The sequence below is a fragment of the Paramisgurnus dabryanus genome, chromosome 9, assembly GCF_030506205.2.
Source record: "Paramisgurnus dabryanus chromosome 9, PD_genome_1.1, whole genome shotgun sequence".
In the NCBI taxonomy this organism is placed as follows: Eukaryota; Metazoa; Chordata; class Actinopteri; order Cypriniformes; family Cobitidae; genus Paramisgurnus; species Paramisgurnus dabryanus.
Window position 1 is genome coordinate 20016232 of NC_133345.1, and position 16096 is coordinate 20032327.

The 16096-nt window shown below is 37.9% G+C and overlaps 1 protein-coding gene across 1 annotated transcript in view; it reads left to right on the top strand.

The window, feature by feature from the left end:
- ttc9b (tetratricopeptide repeat domain 9B) overlaps positions 1-16096 on the top strand; it is a 27812-nt gene continuing 11716 nt past the window's right edge. The window contains exon 1 of the mRNA XM_065279172.2: positions 1-734. Within this exon, the coding sequence (XP_065135244.1) occupies positions 269-734 (466 nt within the window). The 5' untranslated portion in view covers positions 1-268. The remainder of the gene's footprint in view (positions 735-16096) is intronic.

Sequence of the window (16096 nt, forward strand, 5' to 3'; positions counted from 1 at the left end):
GCTCGCTGGCGCTGTCTGTGGTGCTGAAGCTGCACCCGCCGTCGGCAAAAGACACAGCAGAGGAAATCTGAGCCTGCGTCCAGCATCACCTCCATGTATAGGCGTTACTCGATACCATAAACCTCGATGTCTTTAATTAACTTCGTTTTAATGTGTCGTAACGATAGTGGTTTATTTATTTAGGCTAATCGTACGAGGCGAGTCGTTGGTGTTTTGTTTATTTTCCGCTCGGAAGAACCTATCTATTATTTTTCGGCTCGCATCCTTTATGCACAGCACGCTGCTCCAGCCTTTCAAGACAACACAGACATCCGTGTCGGAACAGCATGGCTTCCAGCAGTCGTGCTTACTGAGCGAGATGGATGCGAGCAAGCACTCGATCAAAAGCCTGAAGAGCTATCCCGAGGCTGGGGGCCGGAGTCTAGCCGCGGCAGCGGGCGGGGACGGCGGAGGTGGAGGGTACCGAGTCGGCGGCGCGGAGATGGATATGGAGGCGAAAATACAGAAAGCGATCGACTTCAAACTGGAGGGTCACCGCTGCTACAAGGAAAAGAAATTCCGGGAAGCTATTGGGAAGTATCACAGGGCACTGCTGCAACTGAAAGGGGTCCATGTCGTCGACGGGACCACTGGATCCGAGGTGAACCTCCTGAATCAGGCGGCGGCCAAGCTGACAGAAGAGCAGCGGCGAGCCGTGGAGAGCACCGAGATTGAATGCTACGACAGCCTGACAGGTGAGTTTCTCTTACGGGCTTATTCGTATGAAAAGACCCGCTGCCATTGTTCTTAACGGTTCACGGGTTTGCAAAAGGTTGAATGAGGCTACGGACACTTTGTGATGGTGTTAACATGATGTGTCAAGGGCTACATTGGAAAGCATGCGGGAATAAAGGGTTTTCTAATATATGGATGACAGTAAACGATCATATTTAGTAATAAGAATAAAAAAGACATACAATCATTAAACCGTTTGAGATTTATGACCAGTTTGGCCTCCATTGTGTTCAGTGTTATTCAGCCACCTCTGATGCACCTTGGATAAATGTTATAATAATAAAAATAATAAGTTATTATTATTATATATTAATAATAATAATAATGAGTTAATGTTACATTAAGATTATTAAAATGTCGGGATTCACATGAATATTTTCGATAGCCAAAACTTTGAACACCCAAATCCCCATCTTTGTTATTTTTGTTGACCTGCTGCATGCCTTTCATGCTTCAACATTTTCTTACAAAACAAATGCTTAGCAGTTATGATTTCTATACCAATGACTACTAAAAACCATACTGCAAAAAAAAAAACATGTTTCTATTCTGCTATCCAATACAAATATATTTATTAAAGAGCAAACAAAAAAAGCTGTTTGCTAAAAGGGTAATCAAATTGAAATGATTTTCTTAACCCATTGGCAAACAATGTTTAGATAATTGTGTTAAAAAACAAGACAATAAACTAAGCAAATGATTTTTTGCAGTGTTATTGCATCAAAAGCTTATTGGTTTGTCTGGCTTACACTCTCCAAGCTTTTGTTAGCATTAAACAGGCAATAAATCACAACCCTGCATATAAACACACCGCTTTCTTTGATTCCAGGCAGATTCATATTGTTTCCTAAAGGTTAATTCCTATCATGGTAGTTTAGTTGTCAATAAACAGAGGATGACATTAAAAGGATCACAGATGGCGACTGTGTTTGCACATCGAGTGAATATTGCATATCTGCTTGATCTGGGAGAATTATGCCTGATGTTTGTGGCCCTTGATATCCCTGGTGGTCCCGCATGGTGGCCGATTTGAGGTTAGGCTTGAATGTCACCATTGGGGCAAACGCTTCAGTCCCCTTGGGGGAGTTATTAAGGCGTGAAAGAGAGAATGGTATATTTGAGCGGTGGAGCAAATCTTTCACAGTCACCTCCCTCTGTTTTGCCTTTCCCTTCACATGCATATATGAGGATTATTTTTAGCCCAGCATTGGGTCAAAAAGGGACAAACTGAACTACCTGTAATTGGGTTGTAATGCAACCCAAAATGCTGGATTGTTTTAACCTGGGTCAAAGGTTAATTTAGCGGGTTGGTTTGTCCCTTTTGACCCAGCTGTTAAAGTGTGTTTTAAAGACACTTTAGTTGTTTATCTTTTTTGATGACTTGATCTGCACAGTGTTATTTTTAGTTTAAATTGCGCTTTCTCACGCTTTGAAAATCTAGTGCTGCAGTGTTTGTGCAGGTGTAATGATACAATCTCTGATTCACATCTGATTTTCAATGTGAAAAATAGCATGCTGTATTGTGCCTATAGGACATTCTGTTTCCAACAGTCACGTGACAAGTACTGGCCTATTAGCTTATGCGGCGTTGTTGGTCTCAGCAATTGTACTAGGACACTGTGCTTTGCCAAGTAAATGGTGATGGAGAGAGAACAGAATAGCCTACTGTGTCTTCTGCCAATCTGAACGTGGCCTTGCATGCTGTCGTATAGATGTGAGTGAGTGCAAATGGAGAAGAGCATTCGAGACTGTTAAGATAAGGGCATGCCTTCCTTCTGTATTGTTCAACTTAAGCCAGCCACAGCAACTTCTGCACCACTCTTTTATAAAGCCTGCTGAGTCGTCTGTGCTGGGTTTTGACTCAGCAAGGTGTTATAAATCAGTTGTGACAGGAGACGACTGACACTAAACTGAAAGAGTTAGATATCAAAACGTGAAACGGCTGAAGCACACCAAAATGTTTAGAGAGATTTGAAAAAAAGTGTGTTATGAGTTCAAATAGGAAATACCATAGAGATCTGCTTAAAGAAGTCCCAGTGCCAGAGTACCATTACCTGAATCTGTCTAAACAGCAAGAAAATAAGTTACAAGGTATCTGTTTGCAAAATGTCACCCATAATAAGGCATTTTTATGTGGGTTATAATTGGATTTATTATAGTCAGAACCAGTTTTGTTTGCTACAACAATTACTGTATCACAACACTCCCTAGCAAAACTGTTGTTTTGTTTTGTGTGGGTTGGATTCTCGCATACCCTGACATTTCACTGAAGCTGCAAAAATATGAAAAATAAACATGTTGTACTAAATTCAACTTACTTTTTGGTGTTTAAGTTGTTTTCTTCATTTACTGACCACAGTCAAACGCTATTCATTAGATGATGAGCGTCTCCTTGAATAGTGCATGGTGGAATGAGTGCATGTTTGTTTTATGTGTTGATTTGTTCATTATGTGACAGAGCCGGATATAAATGCTGAAACTGAGAACTCGAAGTGTTGTTCTCAACTCGTTGCTGCATAACTTCAACACTATTTAATTTTAGCACGGTTCAAGCTGTATTGAGGATGGCCCTGATGATAACACTACTGCAAATAAATAAAGCTGTTTGAATTGGCTGTTGTTTTGTGATTACCACTAAACCCAGCTGCGTATTGCTTTTAAAGCTCTTGTTTTTATTATGTAGAGTTCAGATGATAAAACGAGTAATAATGATTTTTAGGCACACATTTTTTGTGTTAAAGGAACAATGTCATTACTTTCTTGTACCAATGCATGATTTTCTGACTACAGTTTGACACAAAATGAAAGTTTGTGATACTTATTTGGGGAAAAATTAAAACTGAGGAGATTAAGTAATCTTAAGGGGCTTATTTCGTGATAACATCCGGCTGCCTGTACATTATCCCACTTATTACACAGCTATTTAAGTAATGTAAATACTTTATTTGCTTTTTTATGAATATAAACATTTGAAGAACAAAACCTGTTTACTTTTAGTTTTGAGATAGGACAAGACGATCAAATGTCACAATTGCAAAGATAATGTCATATTTGTTATTAAAATACATAATTATATAATAATTAATTCATAATTATAGTTTTTGTGTAATATTAATAATTGTAATGTTTTTCCTGTCAAAATGATTTGCAGCATCCAGGTTATTGTGTGTTATTAGTTTTGAGCGGTTGTGGTTGTTGAGAATAACAAACCTGCAAATGTCACGACTGGCCAATCAGAATCAAGCATTCCAACGAACCATGTAAAATAATGCACACCCAAGGTGGTAACATTGCATTATTTTCGAATAATATAAAGGACCGGAGTCAATTATTCTGCATTGCTCTGGTGTCTGTTTTTAAGACATTTGACAAATTAGGTGTGCGGTTTAAAGAAAAATAATCAACACCCATGGAACATTTCTTAGCCAATCAGAATCAAGCATTCAACAGACCCGTGGTATAATAAAGATTAACAACCTAAGTTTTGTTTTTTCTTAATTAAAGCCATCATATATCATAGAATGTGGTGCAGATGTCATATAAAGTAAATAGACAATCCCTGGGCACTATTGACTTTTATAAAATAGAAAAGAAACAGTGTCAGTATTCTGATGAACTAAATTTAAATAAGAAAAAAATCATACAAATTAGGAATGACATGAGGGTAAATGATCACACATTTAAATTTGTATCCTTCTAAATAATTACTAATGTCTGACTATCCTTTTAATCACAAAAGCCTAGTAAAATCATTTACCTTTATCTACACACCTTCTGCCCATTTGTTTACTCATTACAATGTATAGCAACAGTCAATGAACTTGAGATTTAAGAGTTTTAATTTCTTGCTCTGTCTCTCTCTTGCTCTCTCTCTCGATTTATGCCTGCCTGACTCTGAAAAGCTCAGATAGGCTTTGCCTTACATACATTAACTCAATGAAGGGGTCTTATTTTTGTCCCAAGAGCAAAAATGAAGAAATATTAAACACATTCTTTCTTCTGCTCTTGATGTACATTAGAGATAAAGGCAATGGGGAATGTGTTGAATACAAGAAATGCGAGAGGGAACCGTGTCTGTGTTAATTATAATAGTGGTTGGCTAGCAGAGTCAGCTGGTGCCAGGTCCGCAGATGGCATGGCATCGCCATAGGGTTCCTCTGGGCACAGGCATTACTTACTGTACAGCACACTGTATTATGTTATAGTTCTCTGTTGCAGCCTGGGGCATAGAACCAAAATTCAGAAAGATCATAAAGTACTGTATGGTGAAAACTTGGCAGTCCATGTGCGTGTTTATATGTTAGAGTAGGTGCTTATACACCAAGAAAGGAGGCAAGATTGTACTTACTGAATGCCTGTTTACCTTTTATGGTACTATAAAACCTGAACATGTTGTTTTGGTCCCTTGACACTACTGCAGCAGTTTGGGTCATATTTCATTGTAAGAAGATGGGAAATGACCAAAAGAATGTAAGAACTGCTGTTATTGCAATAAACAAAGTCTTGTTGGTTGAGCAAGCACATGCTTTAAAAAAAGTCAGACAGCAAAGGAGAAAAGCAATTGCAAAGACACAATTGCAAATACGTACCGGCTACTGGGGAATTTTGTCATCTGGTCCATCCATAACTTATATATATATATATATATATATATATATATATATATATATGTTTTTTATTTATACGAAAGCATTAGAATATCTATAATGGGACATAAAAGCTCCTGAAGGTATTGCTGCAATTTGTATAAAAAATAAAGCTTTTCTGTAAGTGCAAAGTCACTATCTTATGATGCTGAGTCATATAGTGATGTTTGGGAGACAGAACACACACCCGTGTGTCAACACAACACAGGTCCTCCCTTGAGCTAATGTCTCAGATGACCACTTTACATTCGTCTTGAGCTGAAACACTACTGGCTCTATTGTCTGGTGCATTGGTGTAGAAGCAGTAACTAGCAGTACTTTCACAGGGGGCGAAAGCGTTAACGCTTTTCATTTACTTTTAATAGGTGACGTCATGCACTGCCTAACTGAATTGTGGATCCGTCAACATCGCATCACTGGCGTTCAAGCGCCAACTCGTGCGTCAGCCAATCCGATTGCCTTATGCAATAACCTAGTGCGAGCCAGCCAATTACATTTATGCAAGAATGATGCATGTATTGCGGCCACTGTGGTTGGCTATTGGCCACGCTTCAGACAAGCGTTCAATCAAGCATTAACGCTTTTGCCTCATATGAATGTACCGCTGGCCGTACACTTATAAAAAGTACACCTTTGCACCTAAAGAATTCTTATTAGTACCTAGGTAATATTGGTAACCAATGTATACATATCTGTATATGTTATGACCCTTTATTACACGGCTCTCTGGAATGCTTGATTCTGATTGGTCAGTTGAGACATTTGCAGGTTCGTTCTTTTCAAATAATAACCGCTCCAAAATAATAACGCATAGCCGGACTACTTGCACGAGTAAAATCGCTCCGTGCCAATAAAGATCAATAAGATCTTTATCTGTTTGGCGCCATCTTGTGACAAACACTGGACAACCACGACAAGACACAGAGAGCTTACTGAGACTGAACTTGACAAAATAGAGCATGACAGCTACGAAGCCAACACACACAAAAATACAGAATGGGCATTAAAACTTCTCAAAGACTGGCTAAAAGAGAAAAAATGGAGACAAGTATGAAACAGAGGATCTTAATAAGGTATTACGATCATTTTATGCATCTGTGCAAAGTTTCGCGGAAGGATAAAAATGTTAATTTAAAACAAATATGCCAATAAAATGTTTTAAATTCATATTCATGTCCAGTTTTTTTTCTTATGTGGCAAGTAGCCGTGTAATAAGCGGGATAATGTAGAGGCAGCCGGTAGTTATTGGGAAATAAGCCCCTTCAGTGTGATACAAGACCCTCCGCTTCGCGTCGGGTCCTGATCACACTGTCGGGGCTTATTTCCCAATAACTACCGGCTGCCTCTACATTATCCCTTACTTAAAAGGAATTATTCGCTGTGATGTCCATGGTGCTGAACTAATTTGCGCTGCTCTTAGTAGATTACGTTGGTCATTATGGAAATCAGCTGTTGCGCCTGTTTGATTTAATTTGCGCACTTTTAGTAAATAACCCACAGATATTACGACTCCCATCTGCACTTTTTTGGAATTACGCCCCCTCATCCTAATTTGCCCCCTTAGTAAATCTGGCCCCTAAACTTATCAGGCCTGTTTGATCTGTCAGCATCAGTGTTGTTTAAAAAGGTGTAATAAAAGTCTGTAGTGAAGGTACCAATTTCCTCTGTTTACTAACCCACACACAGAGAAAAGCTGTTGTTCTCCATTGGTATTTGTCATCTAAGCGTTAACTGTTGTAGGTGGACCTTCCCCCCAGTGCACCAGTGGCCATATTTAGGAGCAGTTGGTGGCCCTCCTCATTAACTTTAACAACACGATTCAGCAGCACAACATGTGCCCTTGTTTCTGCTTCAAAGTCCTTAAATCTCTAAAAAATGACATTTGTAAAAGGCTGGAATATTCACCAGTTGTGCCACTGCAACATTTATCTGAGGAGAGTATTTAAATGAATCACGCAACCCAATTTACTAAGGTTTTTCTCGACAATTTACTGGGATTTGTGTCATTATATAATGCTGCCTTTAGTGTCATAATTAGCACCGAAAAGGTGTGGTCTAGTTATTTTTGCAACTGGCCATATTGCACATTTCTAGGAGTTTCCCTTTTAGACAAAACATTTATAGTTTTTTCAATGCCTAAATAAAGCATGTTAAAAAGTAATGTTTGCATTTCTGAATAGCAAATTTTTGTATTTACACTGTAAAAAGTGAGAGCTGTCTACTTGAAAAACTTACTTCAATTGGTAACACCAAGTTTTAACTTAATATGTTTTTTATTTTTCAAGTGAAAAATTTAAAATGAAAAAGCTTTAGAAAAATACTTCAACTGGTAACACCTAAAATATTTAAACAATTTTAACTTAAAGGAACAGTATGTAGGATTGGTATTGCAATCACACAACTTGTGGCTAAAACTGGTACTGCAATCACACAACTAGTGGTCAATACACAAAATGACAACATAAACATCAGTTGAGGGCTGCAACTCCACTTTTTAAATAACAATATCTTGGTCAGACCACTGTTGTGAGTGAAGTATTTGAAATGAAAATGATTTCTTAATGTCTAGTGACATATCAGGGCCATTTTATGATGAATTGATATAAATTTCTTACATACTGTTCCTTTAAAGAGCACCTATTTCATTGCTAAAAAAACAAAGTCATTTTGTATATTTGGCATAATACAATGTGTTTGCGTGGTTTATGGTTCAAAAACACATTATTTTCCAAATACAGTACATTATTGTTGCTCCATTAATCCCTGCCTTCCACAAACGCTCTGATTTTGTATAAAGCTCATTGTTCTGAAAAGCGCTGTGTCCTCTGATTGGGCAGACATTGTGATTGGCTGCTCAAAACATGTGTTTGAATCATGGTTTAGTCAGTAGTAAATACTTTAACTCATTCCCCGCCAGCCTTTTTTTTTTTTTTGAAAAGTCGCCTGCCAGCCAGCATTTTTTGTGACTTTCACAAAAATTTCACAAAATGCCTTCCAGAAAAAAATATATTCAAAAAATATATAAACATATATCAAATGAAAAAACAGACTCTCTGCTTTCAAACAAACAATACGGGAAAAAACATTTCATCCAATCTATATTTTTTTCTCTGCTTATAAACTCTAAGCTGAAATAATTGCATTTTTTAAAAAGAATTTTAAAAACATACACAGAGTGTAAAATTAATAAATAATTTTTTGCTTCAGTTTTTTTATCAATTGGGTAAGATCTAGTAGATAATTTTTCTCGATATTACAGATAACCATAACAACTCATCAGGAACATGTTTTTTTCCATGCAAATGTATTCTCTCAATTGACGAGATAACTCCTCAATGGCGGGGAAAAAGTTAAATATGAAAACATAGACTATATACAAGGCTATAAGACAGAAGCATGCAATTATGATAATAACCTTCATGTCCACGTTAACCGATCCAGGAAGTAAACTGTTGCCGTGTGTTTGTTGTAGTCCAAGAAAAGAGATTTACGTTGGAAACGATAACTTGCGTCGTTTACTTTGGGATTTGTACCTTTGGCATATCGTTGAAACATACTAACCAAAGGAAATGTAAAATCGTGAATTGGATAATTGGAGTTGAATTTTTAGGCGTTACCAATTTAAGTAATTTTTAAAAACGTTTACTTTTTACAATGTACTGGTAAAGTCATTCTGGTAAATGTATGGTAATTTACAGAAATTACTGTGGGGGAAAAGGCTAATAATTCACAATTATATATTAGACAGTTGATCACCAGGCACTTTTTTTAAGTGTGACAGCCTAAGTTGCGAGACTATGTCTATGTCATTTAGCTCTTTCTGCTGTCATGCATATTCATCAAGACTCTGTTAATGCCTCTGTCTAAGTGGAGTTACATCGCTGGAGTTTCCATACAGTCATAATGGTTTACTGAAACCTCTGGTGCTAAGTGCATCGCTTAAGGGCTGCAACTGGGAATCCAGCCAGCCACAGTCTGCTCATCATCCTGTATCCTCAGCATCAGTGTAGGAATATAAAATAATCTCTGCGCATTTTAAATCATATGCATACTATCGAGTGTCCATAAAGTGATGTTTTGATTACAGTCAGCATATGTGTATGGTGTTTGGGGACATAGGAGGTTTCTGGAGAGATAGCACATTAATGTTTAATTCTCTCCTCAAAAAGAAAAAATATGTTTCATGGTTTGTCTTTGGGCTGAAGTGAATTCTGTTCTTTAATTCAATTCAATTTTATTTATATAGTGCTTTTCACAATTGTTTAATTGCTTTAAATCAGCTTTACATTCATTCAGGAGTATAGCTAATGTAGATTTTTATTTCTCACCTGCAATCCACATTGCACTGTGGCTAATCCATGTAAATGAGGCGATGTGGTGCTGCTTTCAATGGGCGTGATAACTGAGGGTTTTTATATGTGGATACATAGAAAGCAATTGGAATGCAGCAGGCACCTGTTAATCTTCATGCAGTGAATCACAGTGAAAATTTCTGTGAGCTTTTGAGATCTCAACAGCATATAAAATCAGCCACTTGATGAGCTCATCACAGCAGACTTGCGTTCAAACAACCGCTTCATGCACAGGCACTTTACTGTAAAGTGTCAGTTTTAGTTCAAGACAAAATGTTTAAACTGTATATAAAGCTGGGATTACTGATTACATATACTTTATTTTTCTATGTGGACAATAAGAAAACCCTAAAATGTAAATTAGCATATGGCCAACTGTTAGATCAACAGCCTTAGATTGATGATATTTATGATTAGTAGGGAGTTGCCCTTAAGGGGCTGTCACACTTCACGCTTCCTTCCATTCAACTTCCATTCATACACAAGCGAATGCGTCAGACAGAAAATGCAAGCTTGAGCAAAGGACACACCCCTGCAGACAAGATGAGTCTTCAGTATTTTGATTTGTTATCTAGTAAGACTTAAATGTTGTCAGTACCAGTACTTTTCTGAACTTGAATATGTGTTATTTTAAAATAAAGTGTGTGTTCAATAGACCACTAAACACTCATTTTCTGTTTTGTGTTTTATAAAAAGGTTCTTTATAATGATAAAGTTTTTTTAGATTAGAAAATTTAAACAAGAAATATTCTGTGAAGAACCTTTTACGCATTTAAGAGTGAAGTTTGTCTTGTGGTTTAAATCTGGTATCAGAGATCATGAATTTTTACTAGCTGAAAAGCTGTTATTGCGACAACCCTGTTGTTTATTTTACAACTGCACTAGTGGAAGGCATTAAAGTGTGTTAGGGATAGCGGACGAATGAACCCAATAGCAATCGATGCCGGGGAAAAAACAGAAAACACTTTATTTTGACAAAACAAAAACCCACGAGGGGGTACAAAACATGAAAACATATAACACTTAACTATGACTGGATTACTAGACTTGACAGTAACACGACCATGAGAACAGAACACAGCACAATACAAAATGAACCTGCACAGAACAAAAGATACACTGACATTAAATACAGAAAACCAAACAAGATAACGAGCGGGAACAGGTGATGGGAATAAGTAATAATTAACAATAAGCAGGAGGACGAGGGAGCGGGGACAAATGACAAGACACCGGAGGCACATGCCAAACACAAAACAAGGCATGAACCTCCACACAAGGCCAGGGACTGCCAGAACTCTGCCACCATGACAAAATACAAATATAACAAGACTTCAAGGCAGAGTCCTGACAAAAGTGGACTTTTTTAAGATGTAAAATAAACCTTTGGTTCCCCCCAGATTATGTATGTGAAGTTTTAGCTCAAAATACCATATAGATAATTTATTATAATATGTTAAAATTTGGCAGTTTGTAAAGGGCTCGTTATAGTTGTTCGTAGGTCCTATGGCATAGCCGCGACAGCGTAGGTTCCACGTCGGATTTCATTTATACTTTTGCGCTGTCGTCCGCGTCGACGTGCAAACACACGCGCAGACCGCTGGTAGGCAGTATCCACCTGTTTAACAACAGTAGCAGAGCGACCGTCAAAGAAGAAGAAGCTTTGCAAACATTAACCCAAAAACGAAGAAGAAACAGCAACTTGTTGTGTATAATTTGTGAAGACCAGCGATGATGGAAGTTAATTTTTTTTGCAGTTTGAGTTAAATCACTCTTTAACTTGGCTCATCTTTGTTTCACCGTCGCAAACGGAAATACCTATGACGTGGTTTTTTATACGTGACGGGGGGGGATCTGGTGGGCCAATCACAGCGGTTGCGGTCCGCGTAGAACTGACGCGCTGTTAAAATTTTTGAAAGGGCCACGTCAGGCTACGCAGAGCTACGCACAGGCTACGGATAAACTACGGTGTAGAACTTACACTGTCAGAAATAAAGGTACAAAACTGTACCTTTTCTGTCACTGGGGCTGTACCCTAAGTTTCCGTTTGGTACCTTTACAGGAATTCAAAATTCAAAACAGAATATTTCAGAGAGTGTACGCACGACTATAACTCGGGCTTAAGGGTGAGCAAAAATTTGCCATTTTTGGGTGTGTCCATTTAAATGCAAATGAGCTGATCTCTGCACTAAATGGCAGTGTCGTGGTTGGATAGTGCAGATTAAGGGGCGGTATTATCCCCTTCTGACATCACAAGGGGAGCAAAATTTCAATGACATATTTTTTCACATGCTTGCGGAGAATGATTTACTGGGTTGTTATTTTTCACATTTTCTAGGTTGATAGAAGCACTGGGGACCCAATTATAGCACTTAAACATGAAAAAAGTCAGATTTTCTTGATATGTCCGCTTTAAATCCAAGGGCTCCAAAACAGTTTTATGATTTATTTTTCTCATAATTTAAGACTCATTAGGTCAAAAACTGCAGTGTCATATATGCTGTCAGCTCCTCCAGTGTAAATGCTGCAAAATCAAGACTGCCGTTCTGTGATAACAGATTGTCAGACAGAGGAAGGGGGAAGGGGATGTTAAGCAAAATATGGTGAGTAGGGCTGTCACTTTTGAGAAAAATCAAATTCGAACGGATTTCGATTATCATGCAATGTATCCAAATATATTCGAATATCTAGGCGCCCCCTCACGCGCATCAAAAACCCACCGTAATGGAGATTCAATCACAAAATTAAAGGCGCTCTAAGCGAATAATGTGCGACGTCACTTCCTGTTGATGTTTGAACTGTTTTCAAACAGACAGAGCGTATCTAACTCCTCCCCCTCCCCCTCCCTTCCGTGCTTTCATGAACGCGCCCAACCCCCACCCCCAAATCCTTCTTGTCGTTTATTGGCTGGAATACTTTGTTTTGTTTTGTGCTGCTAGGTTTGGCCATTTGTTGATATTGCCGTTTGTGAAGCCTGGGCTGTCTACAGAGATCGCGTTTTTTTACAGTTTGATCAGCGGACAGGCAGCAAGCAGATAGTGAGGAGATGTTTCCGGTATGTAACAAAAAATGTTTTATGGTCTAAAACGCTTCAATTCGCTTAGAGCACCTTTAATAACAGTCACAGTCATAAACAGGGTTGTCTGGATTACTTTTTTACTTAATGTTTGAAACAGCAGGTTATTAACTTATGAATAACAAACTTATATATATAAAAAACGATTCAGAACAGTTACAAACAATAACGTGACAACTTAAATAGCAGCAGGAGTATATAGGCAGACGCAAACGGAATTCGCGCCCGCAGATTTCGGCAGAAAACTCAGCGGAATTCCGCGGATTTAATGCCCGTCATTGACAAGCACACATACCCCGCGCTTAAGCGTGTATCAGGGGCGGAATTACCCATTAGGCAAAGGTCGGCAATTGCCTTGGGCCCCGCGTTACCAAGGGGCCCCAAAACGCAGGGGTGTACTTGGTGAGCTGCCACTTTTTGCCCCTGGTAATCATCAAGATTCCCAGAAGACTATCATAATTTAGTTTTATTAGAAATTCTATTTAAACATCTTTTGTGTTTTCAGTATATTCCCATAAAAGGTTTGAATGTTATTATTACATCTGCACGAATCCGCCCCCCATTATAGTTTAGAGTGGATCAGTCCATGCACTACCGCATATGCGCGCGTAGCTCAAATCAACAAGTTTTAGCGTGCAGAGCTGTAGGCAGCAGCGAGTGAGTATGATACATTAAAAGAGTGAAGCTGCAAGGAAATAAACTAACAGTGAAACGTAGCTACATCAATGGAGCAGAAAAGATGATTCACACAAAAATGTAGCCAAAGTCTCCGCTTTTCTCCACACAAACACCACCACGGTCTGTGCTGCTCTCAGCAACCTCTTTTCCGTCAGACACAGCTCTCTCTCGGCCACGGACACTGATAGTGTGCCGGTGAGTTGCTCCGCAAATAATACAGGTTCTACAGTTTATATAATATTAACGTGTAATCTCAGGTACAGTAGCTTTTAGGTAAGCTTTAGTCCGCCGAAATGTCTGCCCAGCGCCACTAAAGATTGTACTTCATTCCCCAATCTGCACACAAATTCGTGATCGCTTTAGTCTCATTTAAATCTCATATGAAAACGGTAGAATGCATCGGCTTTGCCCTCTATTTCACTAGCGAACGTCAAAGTACAAGATGTGTAAATTAACTGATAGATGACATCTGTATAGTTCATTAATATAAAAACTATTTACATAATGTAATGCAGAAGCAATACATGACACTTTACCATCCACTGTATAAAGTCAAATTTCACCCCTTGTTTATCTTATCTCGAGTTCTTAACACCTATGGTTGTATTATTTTACCATATTATGTTTCTTTTCATCGTATTATGTTCATTTGAATCAAAAGTATTTTAATTTAAAATATATTGTGGATGTAATGTGGCCTTAAATGTAGAGCTGCAACTATCGACTATTTTTCAACCGATTAATCTATCGATTATTTTTTCGATTAATCGAATAGTCTAATGATTTTTTTATACATATAATTCCCCAACAAATAATAAATGTAACATCTGCCATTAACGCCAACATTTTATTTAAGCATTTTCTTAATTAAACAAACACACAAACCAAAATTTTCAACATGAAAAATAAAGTGGCAGTGCTTTAAAGAGGCATTATTCACCTTAAACAATAAAATAGGCATATATTAATATTTTAAACATTAGTTTATGATTAGTACATGCATTAACTCAGCATTAGTTCAGACTGAAGTAAAAATAAGTTCATTGTGATTCATGAACCCTTATATAAGATGTAATGGTTATATTATTACTGTTAATATTATTACTATTAGTAGTACTGCATTCTCATTTAACTTTAACATTTAACTTTTCTTAAGTTCCGGGTAAAAAACAAGTTCAGTTAGTATGATCTTCTAATATTTTATAAACAGCGTTTACGCCGCTGTTACTTTAAATAAACGCATGTCAGGAATACCTTACAAGACGAGCTTCTGTAATATCTGCGCACATATTCGCAAAAAAGACGTTCATTGGGAACTCCGCACTGCCAGCTGGCTTTCAGTGCACGCGGGCACATGCCTATCAGTTCTCAATGTGAAAGTAACTTATTATTTCATAACTTCTTAATATAAAAACATGTCCTGCTCTTTATTTACTGTTTCAACATACTGCCCAGAAGCGATGCAATGTCGCGTCTGTCAGGCGTCTCGCAGCTCGTATTAAACGAAGATGTAAACGCAGCTGTATTAAGCACAATATGTATTGATTCTATTGTTTATAGAGTAAGTATAAAAACTTACTGTAATAGTTCAAATTCTTACGCTGACGTCTCGTCATTTTGAGGTTGGAGAGCCCCAGGTTTTCTTCTTTTAAGATGATCATACACAGGTGTTGCGCTGCTGTGGTATGCCATTTCAGTTTTACACAGTATGTGTTTTATTTGGTCTCTGCTTAAAGTATTCCCACACTTTTGATCGCGTTCTGTCTGTTTGGTATAACACTTGTATCACCCGGTCGGAGCTGAAGCCGCCTTCATTTCAAAATGTAAACAGTGCGACGCATCGACGCATTTCCGGCAAATCGACATAATTACGTAATCGACGTAATCGACTACGTCGACGCGTCGTTCCAGCCCTAATTAAATGAAAATAAATTAAAGAAATTCAGTACACAAAGTAAAATAAGAAAGTACATAAATGTTATACACATCTTTTAACCATGTAGTACTGTGGTTAGTATAAAATCCAATCATAGTATTCAAAAGATACTATATATATAGATATATATACTGTATATATTAATTAATCTCAACCTTATTGGGAGCTGAAACTTAGTTACCTCGAGAAAAAAAAGAGATAGAGATAGCGATGAGAAAGAAATAGACAATTACAGTAAAGGGTGCATAGTTAGGGCCCCGAGTCCGACACACATGGTTTTGCCTTGGGCCCCCAAATCACTAAATCCGCCCCTGAGCGTGTTTGTGACCAGAACTGTCATTGACAACAAGCACACATACAAAGCCTATCCCGCGCGTTTGTGAGCCGTCATTCACAAGTACATTAACCCTGCGCGTGCTGTTTGCTTGCCCGTTTTCAATGATAGAGAGCACAAACCCTTTGATACTTGAGATGAAATTAAACTTACCGCTGATTTAAGCAAATCTCACTGTCATCAATGTGACGCGCAACAGTCAGAACGTGATCATTTCAAATCCGTTTACAAGACAAATACTGTTGTTGTTTAATATAAAGTTTACATTGCGTTGTAAAAATTAATTTCATAATGCGAACG